The 17320-nt window shown below is 47.3% G+C and overlaps 1 protein-coding gene across 2 annotated transcripts in view; it reads left to right on the top strand.

Annotated features, from left to right (window-relative positions):
- INO80 (INO80 complex ATPase subunit) overlaps positions 1 to 17320 on the top strand; it is a 670892-nt gene that overhangs the window by 223968 nt on the left and 429604 nt on the right. For both annotated transcript variants that reach the window (XM_085626921.1, XM_085626922.1), the window contains exon 14: positions 8141 to 8236. In XM_085626921.1, coding sequence (XP_085483047.1) covers positions 8141 to 8236 — 96 coding nt within the window. The remainder of the gene's footprint in view (positions 1 to 8140; positions 8237 to 17320) is intronic.

Below are 17320 nucleotides of genomic sequence, written 5' to 3'. Positions count from 1 at the left end.
TTTTGTCTTTCTTCAAGGGTCGAATCTGGAATTCACATGCGTGTTTGTTAACCATGGCAGCTTAATATGAGTTAAGTAGTCTAAAATTTCCTCATCCGAACCTGTACTGTGGGTAGCATAGAGCTGTGAGTAGTATTGTCTAAACCTCTCTGCTATGGCTGCTTCTTCAGTAAGTGTCTCTCCCTCTGCTGACTTGAGTTCAGAAATGACTGTTTTTCTTCTCATTTTCTTTAATAATTGGGCTAGTACCGCACCCGGGCGCTCGCCCTCCCCGTAGATGCGTCCCGTGACGTATTTACCAAGGTGTTTAATTTCCGCATCAGCAGTGTAGTGGTATTCTTCTAGCTGAGTTTTGAATTTCTTCAGTACCTCGTCATCCGCGCTAGTTTGAGGGCGCCCTCCAGATTGGCTAATACTCTTTCCAGATCTGCGAGTCTCTTACGTAGTGCCCTAAGGACCCCCGAGTGTTTAAACATAGTTACTCAGCGAATGTAGACTTATAATGCTTCCCACACCACCTGAAAGCTCTCCACCGAACCCACATTCTTATCGAAGACTGTTATGATCGCTTCAGCCAGCTCCTCCTTAAAAACTGCGTCTATTAGAGAGTACGGTAGGAACCTCCAGGTGAAGGGGGGATAGATCTCTGGGGCACATCTAGTAACAAAACAAATCGGGGAATGGTCCGAGAGCGTACGGGGTAGCACCTCACATGTTCGAGTGCACTCATACAGCTGTCCGGTAGCTAACCAGTAGTCTATACGTGTATGTAGATCGTGATACGCCGAATAATGCATATATCCCCCTTAATCAGGGAATCTCTGTCTCCATACATAGTGCAAGTCTAATTGTATCATAATGTCTGTGACCGTCCTAGCCGCCTCCTTAACATGTCTTGCCGGTCCTCTCGATCGGTCCTGGTCGGGGTTTAGAACTAAGTTTAGGTCACGTCCCTGCAGTTGATGTCCCGTCCCACAATTACATACCTTTTCAGTCAGTGCGGCATAAAAGTTGGGGTTATCATTATCGGGGCCATATACATTAACTATAAGCATGTCCAACCCCTGTCCCCGGCACTTGGAAATTACATATCGCCCGTCTGCATCAGTTTCCAAGGGACAAGCGTGAGGGAATCCCTGGGGTGAACCCATGTAAGTACCCCTCGGGCATATGTGGTAAAACCCGCTGCATGGATAGGACCCTGCAGTCCTCTGCTGCGGAGCATGGGGCTAATAATAGGAAGGTGTGTCTTCTGCAGCAGCGCTATAGCTATGTCGTGCGTCGTCAAGTAGGCCAGTACCTACGTAGCTTCCTGTGGTCGTTAAGACCCTTCACATTCCATGCGAGTGCCTATATTTTGCCCTGCGCTGCAGCCCTATGGGGAGTACTGCCAGCTGTCCTGTGGTCGCGCACTACCGGACTATTTGCGCCTGCCATTGGAACATACAGCTTGTGCAATCGTCCCACCCCACCCCAAGTGTGTGTTTCACTCGCGGGCAGAGGTAGCTCGCTTACCAAATTCAAACTGAAAAACCAAATCTGGTCTCTGCTCTGCACACCATCAGCAAGATGTAAAGCATCTGAATGAGAAATGGAATCTCCAACCCCCATCATGCCATAAAACCAAAGTGTACATTTAATTAACCAAGTCCCTGTGACGGGCACCACCCTCGCCCGGGAGACATCCATATACATCCCCGACATTGTCGTCCGTGATACTAGGGCCAACTACATCACATCAGTGCACATGTCCCCCATGAATTATAAATGAGACCTCCATTTATAACCTCGTAAGTGACATTCCTATCTGGATTTAGAGCAGTCCAAAGTTCAGTCCTGATCATCCAAACGGCCACCTTCCGCTCCCTCCTAGGAGCCTCTCTCCGGGCTACGTCGTTTGTCTTTAGACCATTCCTTCAAGGCCTTCTGTAAGACTTTAGGGTCAGTGAAGATGCGTGACTGACCGTGACGGTTAACACGGAGTCTAGCAGGGTACAGCATGGTGTAGTCTATGTTGTGTTCCCTAAATTGTTTCTTGAAGGGGGCATACTGTCGGCGTGCTTCTTGTACCCTTAGTGTGAAGTCCGAAAACAGTGATATAATGGAACCTTCGTATTGAAGTGACTGCTTTTCTTTGACAACTTTCAGCGCGGAGTCCCTGTCTCGCTAGTTCAGTTACTTCGCTAAAATCGGCCTCGGGGGAGCGCCGGGTGAGGGCCCAGGGAGTGATGTGCCCTGTCGACAACAAATATAGGTGAAAAGGTTTCGCTGCCTAGGAGCGTTAATAACAGTTTCTCAACAAATTGCTCCATGCTGCCAGTCTGGGTCGATTCCGTAAGGCCCGTGATCCTCAGATTACTGCGCCAGACCCGCGCTTCAAGGTCCTCTGCTTTATCCTGCAGAACCTGCATCACTCTCCCCAGTTGTTTGTGGTTGGCATCAAGCGTTATCTGTGCTTCTTCAACCTCCGTGACCCGGTGCTCCGTCATGTCCAACTGTCCTGTGTGTTTGTCCAGTCTCTTGGACATTCTGTCCATCCGATAAGAGAGAGAGTCCCTCTTGGTGCCTAGGACCGAAAGGCTGCTTTGTAAACCCTTTTCCATCGCCGCCAGCATAGTACGAATGTCGCCGTCAGTTTCTTCTTGGGTTGGATCCTGTGTATTATCTCCATCTTCAGCAGCTGCGTCCCGCACCTTAGACTTCTTTTGGTCGAACGTTAGTTTCAGTTGTGTCCTGTCAACCTTGCCCATCTCGTGAGGATCTCTATAACTGTTCAGATCCAAGAACTGTACTCTCCCGATTCGGACACCACAGCTGCCGCGTATACTTCTGGATGTATGTGGCTGTGCCATGAAACAGGCCCCAGTGTCAATGCTATTTCCCTAAACAAAGTAAACTGATACAATTGACACACACTGTAGCACCCTTGTATGTCCCTAGGGAATGGCACCCCCCTGGTACCGACGGCAGGGATACCACTGAGGGCCGCTAAGGGCTGCAGCATGTCTTATGCCACTCTAAGGGACCCCCATATAAGTGCTTGCAGGCTGTGTGACATGGTGTAAACAATGGTGAAAGCACAACATGGCACACACCTCTGTATGCCATGCCCAAGTCACTGCATATGTTATATGTAAGTCACCCCTACAGCACGTTGTGTATTATATCCTATTTGAGGACATATCTGCATGAGCAGATATGCCCCTGTGATGTCTAGTTCAGATTTCTAGATATTGCAAGTGAACAGGGAAGCCATGTTAAGGTATGTTCTGGGCCCTAGTCATTAAGAGTTACCCAGCTACATAATGGCTTCACTGAAACCCATGGTGTTTGGTATCAAACACCTTGTCTTAATAAATCCATACTGATTCCAGTATTGGATTTATTATGACATGCACCCAGAGGGCACCTTAGAGGTGCCCCCTGAAACCTACTAGTCCTCTAATGTGCTTGCTGATTCGTCCTGTCCAGCCTGCCCCCACAGACTAGTTTCTGACCCCCATGGGTGAGAGCCAAGACTCCCAGGAGGTCATGAACAATCACTGCTCTGGCAGGAGGTGTTATCACCTCCTCCAAGCAGATGGCTAATAGATCTCCATATCAAGGCTGGGGGCTTCAAAGCCTCTCAGCCTTTGATGTGCAACCCTCAATCAATCAATCAGGGGTTTATATAGCGCGCTACTCACCCGTGAGGGTCTCAAGGCGCTGGGGGGGGGGGTGAGGACGCAGGCGCAGCTCCGGGTCAGTCAAAGAGCCGGGTCTTGAGGTCCTTCCTGATCGTGTGCAGGGTCGAAGAGCGTCTGATGTTCACAGGGAGCTCGTTCCAGGTTTTGGCTGTGATGTAAGAGAATGCTCTCCCGCCGGTTCTGTTTCTGCGAATGCGGGGGACCTCTGCCAGGGCGAGGTCGGCGGAGCAGAGGTTCCTCTTGGGTGCGTGGAAGGATACTCTCTCGTTGAGGTATATGGGTCTGATGTTGTGGAGGGATTTGTAGGCGTGGGTGAGGAGTTTGAAGGTGACCCTCTTATCGACGGGGAGCCAATGAAGGCCTCGTAGGTGTTGGGTCATGTGCTCATGGCGCGGTGTCCCGAGGACGAGTCTTGCTGCGGCATTCTGGATGGTCTGGAGTCTGTGCAAAAGAGTTCTGTTGATTCCGGCGTAGAGGGCGTTGCCGTAGTCCAGTCTGCTGGTAATGAGTGTGTGGGTGACGGTCCTTCTGCAGTCGGGGGGGATCCACTTGAAGGTCCTACGGAGGATGCGAAGGCAGTTGAAACTGGCAGAGGCGACTGCGTTGATCTGGCGGTTCATGGAGAGGGAGGAGTCAAGGATGATGCCAAACTTCCGAGCGTGGTCTGTAGGGGTGGGTGGGCTCCCGAGGGCGGAGGGCCACCAAGTGTTGTCCCAGGCAGAAGTGCAGGGACCGAGTTTAGCTTAAGGCAGCTGTCCTTCATCCAGGCTACCACGTTCTTCATACCAACCCTGGCTTCCTCCAGACCGGGAGAATGCTGCCCCCTGCCCTGAGGCCCATTTGGCATCCGGACAGGCGTAAAATTAGCCATGCAGCAGGCGTGTTGCCCATATAGGCTAGTCACCCCCCTAAGGTGGGCTACTTGATGTGCTCCACGAAGGAAGGGTTCCACCATATTGATTTTGGTGGAACTATAATCTCTGGGACATGGTTATGCCCACTCCTCAGAGAAAGTGATCATACAGGGGGTGGAGTGACCTCAAGGGTAAGTATCCCATTAGCTACTACCCTTCACGCCCCTTAACGCCCCATAATCTAGTATTTAGGGGGTCCTCTGGCACCAGAGAAGCAGAGTTGACTGATTCAAGAAGAGGAAGGACACCGAAGAGCCACAAAAAGCAAGAACTGAGGAGCAGCAACTGACTTGAGGCCAACCCTGCTGGCCTGCCTGCTGTCTCGACAATTGCGACAAGGGCGTACCAGCACTTTGCATAACAGCCAGAATCTCCCTTGGAGTAGCAGAGCCACTTCCCTGCATCCTACAGGCACTGAAACACAAGCTCCGATTTACCGAACTGCTGACCCCAGGCCACACCTACGCAGCAGTCACCCAGGAGGAGGTGTTCTGTGTACCCAGAGGTGAGCCCAGTCTCCCAAGCAAGTAACAAGATTCTAGACCCTCAAGGAGCCCTCCATCACCAATACTTGGGGTACCAAACCCCTTGCAGCAGCCAAGACTTGGTGGTGCTGCCATCCAAAACCGAACTCCTAGAGACCGACCTACTGACGAGGGACATCAGCACCAGAGAAGCCATCATCCAGAGTAGCCCAGCTGTCCTGTTGTGTCCCCATCTCCAGGTCTCCACCTGAAGCAAGTGCCTCTGACCACCACAACATGACACCTCCAAGCACCTCTGCACCTGATCCCCGCAGCCTGAGTCCTACTGAACCGATGATGTCGCAAGCAACCAGAGACCCCCAAAGCCTGAGCTCATCTTTGAGTTCTGTCAGACTGCCCCCCCAGTCCCTGCCTGCAGCCTCTTTCTGTGGGCTCATTTAAATCGAGTGCCTCTGAGCACCGCGACCTGCTGGACCAATGACCACTGCACACAAGCCCCACAGCCAAATCAACCAACGATGCACCCTGGCTCCAGAGACCCTAGAGTCCCGAGCCCCCCTTTGAGTTCCGGTCGACTGGCCCTCAGTCTCTGCTTGTAGCTTCTTTTTACAGGTACCGTTTCTCATTGACTTAATCGGGCCATCTGACACTAAAAAGCACCTCTGCACCCGGATGCCCCATAGCAGATAGAGTTGACCTGTTAGTGCTGCCTTGGACCTTGGCCCCTAATTACCTTAAGTCCTGAAGAACAGTCCTGTAAACGATTGACAAGTGGTCCTATGCAGTGTATGTTTTCTCCATGGGTTAACATTACCGCGAATATAAAATTGTCTTTTTAAATGCTAAAAACGTAACTTACAAAGTACTTACCTGATCACGAAGAACTCGGTGCCTAAAAAATTTAAAAATCTGTGTTATTTTGTTATAAATTTGTGTACGAATTCTTTGAGTGTTGGTCTCATTTATTGACTGTGTGTGTACAACTAATGCGCAACTCTTCCTTTTGATTAGCTTAAGTTGCTCGACCCCACTACCCCAAAATAGAGCACTTGGGACTTTTGAAGAAAGCCATGTAAACAAATATGTGTTGCTTGGACTCTCTATACAGTGTACTTCACTTTAGTGCACCAACTAGAGAGCCAGCTTCCTACAGTGCCTAAAATAATATAAAAATATGCGTTATTTTTATAAATTGGTGTCAAATTTCTTTGAGTGCGTGTCCCATTTATTGACTGTGTGCAGACAGGAAATGCTCAACACTCCTCTCTGAAAAGCCTAAAGCTGCTCAACCACACTACCACTAAAAGAGCACTTGGGAATGTTAAAGCAAACCCCTGTAAACCAATAAGGGTCACCTGGACTCTCTCCACAGTGTTTAGTGTACTATATAGAGAGTCAGCTTCTTATATTTCCCCTTCTCATCAGTCAAAAGAGGATGAGAGCCTCCATCAGTTGGACCTCAAAAGAGCTTTAAGCTTTTACATCGATCATACCAAGGACCATCAGGTGCGATCAGCTTTTTTGGGGGGGATTTCTTGCACTGCACTGCGCATTGACCAAAAAACAGCCTCTAGAATGACTACAAGCCAATTCCACTAGGGCTAAGGCTACCACCAGTGTATTGGCCCTCGAAGTGCCTGTCCTGGACATCTATCTAGCTGCCATTGGGGCATTGGTGCACACATTCATGGAGCACTGCTGCCTTGACAACCAGGTCTGACTGAAAGAACCTGTTTTGTTCTGCAAGATTTTGTGGTCTAAACCCACTTCACAGACACTTCTTCTTTGGGGGGTACCGCTTTGATATTTATTCTAAAGGTGAGGAATCTGCAGTTAGATGTATCCTTCAGAAGAACAAGTTCCTGGTGGATAGTCTAACCACAGATCCCTGACTGCCCTCCCACCTCCCCTTACTGTGGAGGGGTCTATTTTTACCAGCTAAATAGGTCCCAAATTAGAAATCTATACACTGGTAGCAACATTATTGTATTGGCCGCCTGGAGATGCTAATGTTTTTGGCCAGGTGAGAGGTACATTACCACTTTGTGTGAAATACAGCATATCCTTTAGATGATGTAGGATTGGTGGAAAAACTAGTATAGATCCGTCTGTGTGGGAGAGATCTGGTCAGATGCCTTCAGTCGTTTGAGACATGTAGAATTGTGGAGGACACTTCAGCATTGTTGGTTTGCCATCAGGAAAATTGGGGAGCTTGAATAATGATTGAGGTTTGATTTGAGGGTGAAATTTAACTCTTCTTAGTAATGAAGTTGTGCTCCTTGCCTGAGTCAGTTAAGGAGTCAAACAAGAAACTGACTTTGGCACGTAGGTGTGGTACTTATGTATGGCTACGTCACTATACGGGCAGAACAAAGCCTAAATTGTGCCGCATGCCATCACCTAGTGGCATGCTCGAGCACTGCCATGAAAAGTTTCCGGATCCATTCTGGTGTCTAGGGAATATTCTACAGGTGAAGAGTCTGAAATCAGACAGAGTATCCTCCAGAAAAGGCCCTGAGAGAATATCATTTACTTTTTCTTCTGTACCTTTTCTGTGTTTGTGTGTATTCATGTAGATTTTGGGGTCTTACTGTGTCCAATGAGGCTGTGCAGCATTACAGAAGTTCTTGTAAATAGTAGATCTCTCTCCAACTCCAGTATTTAGCGTTGTTCTAGTTAATTCTCTTTGCAAAGTATATTCATCTATAGCAGATTCATGCTTTAAATAAGCAAGTAACATACCTTTGGCACTAGGTTTGCAGTATCATATGGGTCATGGAGTCTAACACGACTGACCCAACATCCATAAGGGGTAAAGTTGAAGGACTTGATATGGGCTATTCTCACATAATGATTCAAAGTAGGAATGAAAGGCGCATTCGGAGGTTCAGACCAATGTTCCACAGAGTCTGTTTAGACCTTCCCTTTGGATTAAAGTTTTAAGCAAAGACATAACCGACCAATGTTACAATAAACTCATTATTCCTCACCACAATAAAATAAAAAAAAGCTTTATCATTCTCCATTTTCACATTTTAAACCTTCTCTTTTCCAGAGAGATAACATTTGGGGGCCTTTCTTAATCATTTCACCAGCATCCACACTCAACAACTGGCATCAGGAATTTACCAGATTTGTTCCACAATTTAAGGTAAGAGATATGTCAAAGAAACTGTAGTAAGTAAAAATAATTTCTTGATGACTCAAAACGTTTTGCATTTTTAATCATGTCCTTTTTCATTCTGGAAAGAAAGCTCAGAAAGCTATTACACCTCGGATGTGTCGTGGGAGCATAGTTCAAATTGTAGACCTTTGTGACTGGAGAAGTGATTTGTAGTCCCACCTTCAGCATATAAATTATGAGATTCCAGGCATATCACATTATCACCCTGTGCTTAAATTATAAAGATGTGTGATGTACATGTGTGTAATGTCTAAAAATATTTGTGAATGTAAAAATTCACACTGACAGTGTGCCTCTCCAAATTACAGTCACATCTGCCCGCCCCAACTCGCCATGGTGAATTCCTTTCTTGCTGATTTACGTTTAGAATCCTCGTGGTCAAGATGGTTCAAATAAAATAAAAAATATTTCTTGTAAAGCACTGCACTGTTCTTGGAACTAGTTTTGCACTATTGCAAAAGCAGTAATTCAAATAAACTTTGAAAGTGCTGTAGTCAGTTTAGTCTGTTATCCTTTTAAGTTTGATTTCCAGGTCTGTTGGGCAATACTACTTCTCTTCTCCTATTATATTCCCAGGTTAGACCCATGTAATGAAGCAGCATTTCTCACATTGTCTTCACAATAAAATTTTAGCTGTGAACTTTTGCACATATTTGCGTGCACGACAATGTTGGATTCGTTTTTCTGAAGCTAAACTTGTTTACACATCTAGCTTTGTACAGCATTATCACAATGCCCTGAACATCATGTACAAGGTCTCTTTTCACACTGTGTACAAATGTCATCTCTATCTTCATCCACAGGGCGACAGGGCTATCTACATATCTATAACATCACTAATCTATATCCACATCGTAAGGCTGCTTTCTATTATAAGAGATGAGCATCCCGATAGATTAGTAGAGGAGGCACTTCAGCTGATACATAGGGTCTTTGCATGCTGAGAATTCACCACGCAGCGGTCTGACATCTCATGAGGGGTGTCCAGTTTTTGACCAAGAAGGGGTCCTTCATTCTCTCCCATCAGGTAATGGGGTCGGATCGTCCCTTGGGGGGATTCTTGGGTCTACACCTACACACACTCTAGGTACACTTAGAGTAGGGTTCACATAGTAGGAGTACGCTCGATTACTGCCTTGTTTTATATGCCTACATATATACACTGTTTTAGCACTATATTAGAACAATATCTACTATTTACTCTTAGTGCTTGTTATAATTTTATCTTGCACCAGTCCAGACAACCCTTATGGTGATTTAAGGGGTCTTAGACAGCCTTTGAAAGCTCTTTAAGTGGTAGCAGTGGAGAGCAGCCTTCAGACCTAGTCCAGAAGGAGTGTAAAGCAGCTTGTTTTACCAGAATGCAATCTTCTAGTATAGATTGAGTGAAGAGGAACCACCCAAAGTATTTATAAAAATGTATTTATTATATAATACTCTCCAACACATAGAAATATCTCCTACCTGGAAATATGCACAATGCACACAATACTTCAGCAAAGAAACACAGTAAATAGCACAAAATACACAGTGGCCCCAGGGGGAGAACCAAACCATATACTAAGAAAGTGGTATAAGAACCACGACTCTAGTCCAGACAATGTCGAGAGGAGGCAGACGTGCTGGGGACTCCATGGAGAGCGTTTGCAGTGTGGGAACGCAAGGGCGTGCTCCGTACAACTCTACGTGTAAATTGCGTTTTTTAAAGATTAAGGACTCTTCCCAGTGGACCCTGATAAAACCCTGTGGAAGACAGAAGGTTGGAGGGCCACCCCGCCCGTGGATACCCTAGTACCCACGTTACCTACAATCAGAGAACAAATGATGGGTATGCTTTCTTGATCTGCACATCTACATATATGTGTTAATAGTACAAGCAACCACAAATTACTTTCATTTTGTGTTGGGTGCTCCCTAGGTGCCAGATACTTACCCACCTTGAGTATCAAACTACTGGACCCACAAATGTAGTCCAGATACAATATTACAACAAAGACACCAGAGCACACCAATGTAAAGTTACTCTGCTCCTTAATGCATTACGCACTATCTACAAAGACATCCAAGTTTAAATTCCATATATGCTTATTCAGCACACACAGTCCACAGTAAATGAGTAAATGAGCGCCAAGATACTCCCTGGATTGGTAGTAGCGCTATAGAAGTACATTTTTACATTACATTACATGTTCCGCAGCTGGAGTAATATCCAAAATCACTTTTTATTTCTTGAAACAATGGCAGCCGACGCGCGTTTCGCCCTCTTGGGCTTCCTTAAGGATGCAAAATTACATGTAAAAACATCATTGTAACATTTTATACTAATGCCATCATGGACAAATATGACCTTTTGGTTGAACATCAATCAGTCCCACAATCAGAGACTAAAAATGATTAGTTAACCATTTATATACCTTCACCCGTGCAAGAGAAAAAGGCAAAGAGACAGAACCACCAAAGTCAACGCCAGCATGTGCCCTGTGTTTATTGATCAGTCCAATGCAATTTGTTACCATATATTCAATATGGATCTCAATAACTGTCACACCAGAAATGTCAGTGCGTGTCAATCCCCAACTAAAGGTACAACATGCTGCACTGCAAGAGACAAGTATAGTGCAGCTGTCCCATTCCTAATTGTGCGCATTTAAAACCAAAGGTATGTGAGAATATTATCATAATTCTCACCTTTCTTGACTTGTATAAGTATGTTTGATCTTCAGTCTAAGACTTCAACACGAAGAAACTATTGAGCTACTGCAGTCTTTTTTATTATTTGATCTGCAGTCCATAAAACGTAAAACAAAGAACCTACACCAGGGAAGTCGGGTACATACGCGTGAAGTGGGGTCGGAAACCGCCATCGAACTCAATGGAGGACTTCAGGAAAGTGCCACTGTTGAAAAGGGAGAAAGTGTCCGGTGGAATCTAAGGATGGATTCTAAATGAGAGGTATCTGCAAGCAGAGGGGACAGAGTCTGTCACTCAGGGGTGACCAGGAGACTTGGAAGACGAATGCCCTCCGATGTCGGGTGTTGCAGGATGGATGATGATGACCTTGACTCTGCAGCTGTGAGTACAAGGTGACGCTGAGGAGGACCAGGAGCCGTGCACGAGCTGTCCTACAAAGGATGTCGAGTGCTGAGGGGTCGGTGTCCGGGAGCACCAACAAGCCTTGACAAAGGCAAGCCATGGAGGAATCAAAGAAGAAGCAACGTCTGGACCAGCAAGGTCCAGGGGACTCGCCAAAGACAGGGTAGTCAGGGCAGGCCCTGAGCAATCAGGGGACCCCAAAAGAAGTAAGTGTGATCCTCAAGTGGACCCGCAGGCCGGGAGCACTGGAGTCGCGAGAGGACCTCAAGCAGCTCACCAAAAGATGCACGCCACGATGCACATGATGCGGTGCGGCTGAAGATTCTGGTCACTGGAGGTGCTCGAGGTTGGGGCTACTTGGAGCCTGAAGATCTTCTTGGAAAGAAACCAACAAGCCTTTGCAACTGCAAGTTGGTTGTAGTGCACAGGGGTTTGGTTATTGGAACCCCCACAAGGGATTCTGGCCTCAAATTTTTTGAGAAGGCAGGGCAGGCCTCGGGAGCTGTGGAAAACTAGCACCTGTGTTGCAGAGCCCATGGAGTCTGGAGGAGCTCAGGATCTGCAGACTGGTCGACTTAGTTGCGGTGCCTGCGAATGCAGGGAAGTGACTCCTTCACTCCTAGGGAGATTTCTTCAAGTGTCCTTAATGCTTCACAGGCCTTGGAAGGTTCCTGTATGATGCACAGGCACAGACGATGCAGTAGACTGGAAGGGAGACGAAGTCAGGCCCAAACGAAGTCCAGCAATGTCCAGAGTGCCCAGACTATAGAAGTGCAGTGGTGTCTGATCTGAATCTTATCCCATGACAAATATAGGGAAATACACTAAGGTAAGCCTTTAAGTACCCTAGGGAAAGAGTTGGGAAGATTTAGGGGACCCTCCCAGGGGAGGGTCTGGACAGGGGAGGAGGTTACTCCTATGTTCTTTGTCCAGTTTTGTGCCAGAGCTGAAGCCAACGGCTCCCAGGACTGGTTTGAACTGGACTATGCACAGGGACACCAAATGTGCCCCTCATGCAGACTTTCTGGCACTGGCAAGTGCACCCACCTGATCCCAATACACTAAATCCTGGGAGGTGTTCTTACCTCCCTGTGACAGGATGCCTATTATTTTGCCTTCCCCTGCTCGAGCTTGGCTCAACAGCAGGAGGGCATAAATGTGCCTCTATTCGGCAGCAACCATTTTGTGCTGTCCGGGTCTAGAAGACTGGCACCGGGAAAACTGAGAGCCCAACGGAGGGCTCTTCCAGTGCTTGGAATCATGCCCCCACACCGTAAGCGGTGTAGGAGGTATGATTCCAACATCCAGTGCTTGGAATCATACCTCCCACACCGTTTACAGTGTGGGGGTATGATTCCAACATGTTTGTTACCAAACATGTTGGAATCATACCTCCCACACCGGTAATGGTGTGGTGGTAGGATTCCAACATGTTTGATACCAAACATGATAGGATTCGTTGCAGCCGTTTTTGAGACGGTCATCGTGTAATTACGCGGTGCCCCTTTATATAGTAAATGACTGCTTCACTGAAAACCCGGGAGAATGGACTCCGTAGGCTGCAGGGGTGTCCTGCTCATGCAGGGGCACCCTCTCACTTAGAACCAAGCACCCTGCCTGCATGATTGCAAAGGCCTGTAATAGAAGTGGCTTATAGGTTTTAAGTGCAGTGACCCTAGATATAGGAAACCTGTATCTTTAGTAAGTGGTGCTAGCACCAGCTTACACAGGCTGCAATGGCAGGCCTGTAGTTCCATTTTGAATGGTCTCTCATGGGTGCATAATACATGCTTTAGCCCATGGGAGACCTCTGGGGTACCTATGACCTATGGGTACCATATACTAGGGACTTATAAGGGTACCCCAGTATCGAATCTGGGGTGTACCTAAGTACTGAACACAACAATTTAGGGAGAAAGCAGATATGCTGGGGTCCTGATTAGCAGGATCCCAGTCAGACTTTTCTACACCAACCTAGCAAATCCTAACTATTTCTAGTTACACTACCAAACACCCATTCCATTTTGCACATTATCTTCATCCACTTAATTCCGGCTATCTCACTTTCTCCTTCATACCCAACAGTTCTCAAGTCAGTTATTTTCCTTCTCAATGTTTGTCCATACGTATTTCTTGACAATAAGATGTAGTACATCCTGAGCCAGCCAGCGTCCTTAACATTGTACCTTCTACTTTCATTATGCAGGGCAGTTTTTAGGTCTCGGCTGGCGTAGGCTGCGCGCATGCGCAGTCTCGCTGGCGAGACTTAATGTTTACGGGTATTTTTGGTAAAGGGCTTTAAGCCCCGCCCCTCTATTCCATTGGCTGGCGTCACCGTTTATGGTAAACGTTGGCCAGCCATTGGAATAGAGTTGGTGATGACGTATTTGCGTGGCATTTTGAGCCGTCCCATTTGCACGGCCTTGCCTGCTTTGCGTTCGTCGCAAAAGGTTTCTTATCTTTATGGGGCCAAACACATGGCCCCATAAAGATAAGAATCCTTTTAGCAGGCGAGAAAGCCGAGCAAATACGTCATGGTTCGCCGCTGTCCTGACCGGAAGTTGGAGCTTTGTTGGCGGCCCGGGGTCTCTCGGTGGCCTGTATAGGTATGCCAGAGAAACTCTGAGATGTGCTGACAGTCAGTGCCTACAGGGCAGGGGTGAGTCAGGCAGATGACACCTCAGATATGTGTTGGGGCGGTAACAGACAGTTGCCTGACTTTCGTTTGCTGCCCTTCCTGTGAGGGTCCCTCGCCACCCTCTCCTCTCCAAGGGAAAGTTTCTCCCCGGAGCTTTAGTAAGGGGTTCAGCAGACACCTCCCCCACTCCCCCCGCACGGGGACTATTCACCATTAAGGCGTCACAAGAACCTCTCTCACTCCACTGGATATTGACTCCGCGGCTCACCTCTGGTGGCTGTCTTCATCTCAGATCTCATCCACCCCCTCCTGACATGTTCTCGGCGCAGTTCATCATGTGAGGGTCTCGGGCTCCGCCAGTGAAAGAGCCCTCTTTCATCCTAAATGCCTCACATGATATTAGGCCTCACAAGGAGACTGCCGCTGCCTTTTTTTTATATAGATTTATGCTCTCCTTAAATGTTCCCGACACCTTTCAAACAACAACTCACTTCACAAGCTGTTTATCAGTATCAAAAGTGTACCTGGTGCCCTTTTCAAACCTGCGTCCGAATGGGAAGATTTTCCTTTTGTTGCCCTTTTCCTCCCGCACTCAGATTTTAAATATCAGTAGGAGGCCATTTACCTGAAGTTATGACAGCTGAAAGAAGGTGGGACAAGGGATCACAAAAGACTTGGCCTCAATGGTGAATTTCAGTGTAGAAGTAAATATTGAAACTCAGTCTTCCGCAGCCGGAAGTATTGAAGTGGTGGATGGGAGTTGAATCAGCAGAGTAGGAGCCGGCGCTGCTCACTTTCGGTGCTAAAAGTAGCCTCAGACGTGTCTCCTGTCTCATGCACCCACTCCTCTGTCTCCAGGATGTGAAATGCCAATGCCCATCCTGCTGCCTCATAGTCTAATACCTTTATAAACTTACAAAAGACAAAGGAACGCGGGCAAAGTGAAATGACACCATTGGAATTATTGTTTGGGTCGAAGCACTCTTTGTTTTCACCTCTATCCGGTGCACAGTTTAGTCACATTGTATTTTCTGACTTAATGCACATTCAGCTTGTGGCCTCTCTGCCGACACTGCCTTAAAGATTTAGACTAGACACTTCCGGCTCCTAAGGAAGTGTGACAGTGGCCCTCCAGCTGTTGCAGCTATCAGTGATTCTCATGGCTAGTAGCTCAACTCCGCTTCTTCACCTCCCTTACCATTCCAGAAGGTTCCATCTCGGCAAGATGACCTGCTGCCACTTATTTAGTATGTGTGGGCCACATTTAAATTGCTTGTTTCCGGTCCAGGGAGGACATGGCTTGGCAGTTCGGGCTGGACTGTTCCCATGAGGCACAGGGTCAGACTGATTTGCATATGGCCATGTCTGAACTGGGGTGGCAGAGTGGGCTAAAGAACGGTGATGGATTAAACCCAGATCGGTTGACTGGGGGTGAGTGCTTGCAATGTTCAACACTCCGTCCATCATTTCCTTTGGTTTTTGCTTTGTTCGCCATAAGTTGGCAGGGTATGCTCAGACGTGGGTCCCTTGCTCACTTTGCCACTGGATTCAAGCATGCCTGGCTGAAGACGGCCGAAATGCCAGAAACCGGTCCTAGGAAGCTTGTTTCTGGTCCAGGGAAGGCATGGCTTGGCAGTTCGGGCTGGACTGTTCCCATGAAGCACAGGGTCAGACTGATTTGCATATGGCCATGTCTGAACTGGGGTGGCAGAGTGGGCTAAAGAACGGTGATGGATTAAACCCAGATCAGTTGACTGGGGGTGAGTGCTTGCAATGTTCAACACTCCGTCCATCATTTCCTTTGGTTTCCACATTTAAATTGCGCCAGGATACCCTGTATAATGTTGGGAATTTTGGTAAAAGCTTGTTACGTGAAACTTTCGAAGGTAGGTATGCGCCATTTGCAAAATCTTTTATTACAAGCACACAGAAATAGCGCAAACGACGAGAAGGCCAGCGCAGTTGCTGGTGCTTCTGGGTTTTTGTGCTGTCTTTAACTGTGCATTGTGCCCTTGTGTTAGAAAATATGCGGAGAGCACACTTTAAGCACCTGCGTTATGGATGGGTGGGGGTTTAGTGCTTGCGCCGGTATATGGAATGGAATTCAGCGCGCTGCACATTTGTGCTGACCTGATTCGCTGATGCATAGGTAGCCAGTGAGCCTGACTAGCACAGGTGTTACGTGATTACGTGTTCAGTGGGCGTCAGCAGCCTTATAGACGTATTATGGCGCGGTGTGGGTGTGTCCTAAAGGCCATTTAAATATGGACAGCGGCAGTGAAACCGCGAGCTAGCCGTGCTATCCTTATGGGTCAAAACTCGGGATGTGTGTTAAGGAGTTGGTAGTGATAGAACGTACTTCTGACTTAATACACATTCAATGTGTGGCCTCTCTGCTGAGACTGCCTGGGAGATTTAGAATAGACACTTCCGGTAGACAACAGCGGACTATGAGCCTCCATGCTGCTTTCCTAGAAACTGTTGGGGGGGGGGGGGGGGCAGCCTGCTGCAGTGAGCAGATGTACTCTTGACGCAAAAGGGTCCTACAGTTTGTCCTACCTCTCTCCCAGCTGAGGCTTTAATGTGGACAAAAAGCTCAGTGCTCGCAACTATCGTGATTTGCAGGCCACAAGGAAGCCAACTCACGCTTTCATCCTTTCAAGGATAAACCTAGGTAAGACAGCATCCTTTGAGTACAGCCACTGCGTTGCACCAAAAACAATAAAGGTCTGAAAATAGTGTATTTTTTCAGCAGAGGGAGCACGCCAAAACAAAATCCTGTTTTGCTCTGAACGCTGAAAATCTTTGCACCATTCCATACTCTGGTTTACACTTGCGCATACATCCTACATGAAGTTGTCTGCTTTACACAAGTCACGCATCGGAACTTCGCCATTCCCACCTCCTACACCCAGTATCCAGCCACCATGTAAAGAGCCAGTGAAACTGTCGACAGGAGAGTTGGGAACAGATCTTAACTCCAGGCCCTATCACATGCAAGAGGTCTACAGGCGTTAAACGACCAGTGCTAACAACTACCGTGATCTGCAGGTCACGAGTAAAGCCAACTCGCGCTTTCATCCTTTCGAGTTCGGCAAACTGAGTGCCATTCATTTACATTTTAGAAATGCACCATTTTTTATAGCATTTAGAAGCAACCAGTTAAAGTACTGTACGAAGTGCCCCATAAAAATATTATTATAAGCATTTTTCCAGTCTCGGAAGCAAAACTGATATTTGGAACAGCTCTATTAAACAAACAGTTTCCAAGACACGTGGATACAGTAATGTGCCGGTCTGATTATTGTTCTGTTTATTGT

The sequence above is a fragment of the Triturus cristatus genome, chromosome 9, assembly GCF_964204655.1.
Source record: "Triturus cristatus chromosome 9, aTriCri1.1, whole genome shotgun sequence".
In the NCBI taxonomy this organism is placed as follows: domain Eukaryota; kingdom Metazoa; phylum Chordata; class Amphibia; order Caudata; family Salamandridae; genus Triturus; species Triturus cristatus.
This window is presented reverse-complemented; position numbering and strand designations above follow the sequence as displayed.